General features: G+C 42.8%; 1 protein-coding gene across 1 annotated transcript; it reads left to right on the forward strand.

Annotated features, from left to right (window-relative positions):
• Positions 1 to 3: 3 nt before the first annotated feature.
• On the forward strand, positions 4 to 1,557 carry PTCHD3 (patched domain containing 3; the record flags this gene model as incomplete). Its single annotated transcript, XM_010086234.1, has 1 exon — positions 4 to 1,557. A coding segment is annotated over one exon (1,554 nt), but the record flags the coding sequence as incomplete, so codon positions are not given.
• Between the last annotated feature and the right edge of the window lie 3 nt (positions 1,558 to 1,560).

Genomic DNA, 1,560 nt, shown 5'->3' on the forward strand with positions numbered 1-1,560 from the left:
TTTTCTCCTCCTGCAGGAGTCGGCGTTGATGACATGTTCATCATGATTGCTTCCTGGGAACAAAGTTTAAGAAGAAAAGCAAAATCTGATGTTAAACTTCTGCTGTCTGAAACTTACACAGAAGCAGCCCTGTCTGTGACCATCACCACTCTCACGGATGTTTTGGCCTTCTTCATCGGCACCTGGACTGTTTTTCCCTCCGTGAGATCATTTTGCCTCTATACAGGCACTGCTTTTGTCTTCTGCTATATATATACCATGACCTTCTTTGGGGCAATTATTGTATTAAATCATAAAAGGGAGCAGGCAAACCGACACTGGCTAACTTGTAGGAAGTCATCTCAGCCAGAAACCAAAGAGCCAGAAAGTGAGCATCCAACGAGCGTGTTCTTTAAGAAGTACTATGGTCCTTTTTTGACAAATACATGGACCAAGCTACTTGTGGTGTTGCTGTACGGAGCATATTTGGGTGTTAGTATTTATGGATGTACCCAGATCAGGGAAGGCATCGATCTTCGAAATCTGGCAAGCGATGACTCTTACATTATTCTGTACTATGATGACAACGACAAATACTTCTCAGCATATGGACCCAGGGTTATGGTTGTCATTACTGAAAGTGTGGACTACTGGAATGCGACTGTTCGTCTTGGCATTGAGAACTGCACACTGAATTTAGAGGACAATTCCTATGTAGATAAGAACTTCTCGGAGTCATGGCTGAGAGTATACACAGAACTTGCCAGAAATGGTTTGATAAATATAAGCAATAAGACTCTTTTCATGAATAACTTAGCTACACTGTTCCAGTATGTTCCCAGTTTTGAGTGGGACATTAACAAGACTCAGGATGAAATACAAGCTTCACGTTTCTTCATCCAGACGGTCAATGTGACCTCAGCTGTTGATGAGAAGAATCTTCTTAATCAGTTAAGAGAGACAGCCAAGCAGTGCAGCGTTCCATTAATGGTGTACCATCCAGCGTTCATCTACTACGACCAGTACCTGGTCATAGTGCAGAACACCCTTCAGAACGTTCTCGTTGCTGCCGGGGCGATGCTCCTTGTCTCCCTTTTGCTTATTCCCAACCCGTTGTGTTGCTTGTGGGTGACTTTTGCAATAGCTTCTGTGATAGCAGGTGTTGCTGCTTTCATGACATTTTGGAACGTCAATCTAGATTCCATATCCATGATCAACCTGGTCATTTGTATAGGGTTTTCAGTAGATTTTTCTGCTCATATTTCCTATGCCTTTGTTGCGAGTGGAAAGGCATCAGCCAACGAAAGGGCAATCGACGCCCTGTCCCTTCTCGGTTACCCAGTACTACAAGGTGCAGTTTCTACTATATTAGGAGTTGTCATCCTGGCTGCAGCAAAAGCCTACATCTATAGGACATTTTTCAAGATCATGTTCCTTGTTATTTTGTTTGGGGCTCTTCACGGGCTTGTTTTTATTCCGGTGTTTTTAACCTTTTTTGGAAACTTTGGCAGATCACCCCACAATAACAAATCTAAAGATACAGAGCATAGGTTTAGAAACTACAAAGACTGTCCGTGACTA

The sequence above is a fragment of the Pterocles gutturalis genome, unplaced genomic scaffold, assembly GCF_000699245.1.
Source record: "Pterocles gutturalis isolate BGI_N339 unplaced genomic scaffold, ASM69924v1 C11940693, whole genome shotgun sequence".
Classification (NCBI taxonomy): Eukaryota; Metazoa; Chordata; class Aves; order Pterocliformes; family Pteroclidae; genus Pterocles; species Pterocles gutturalis.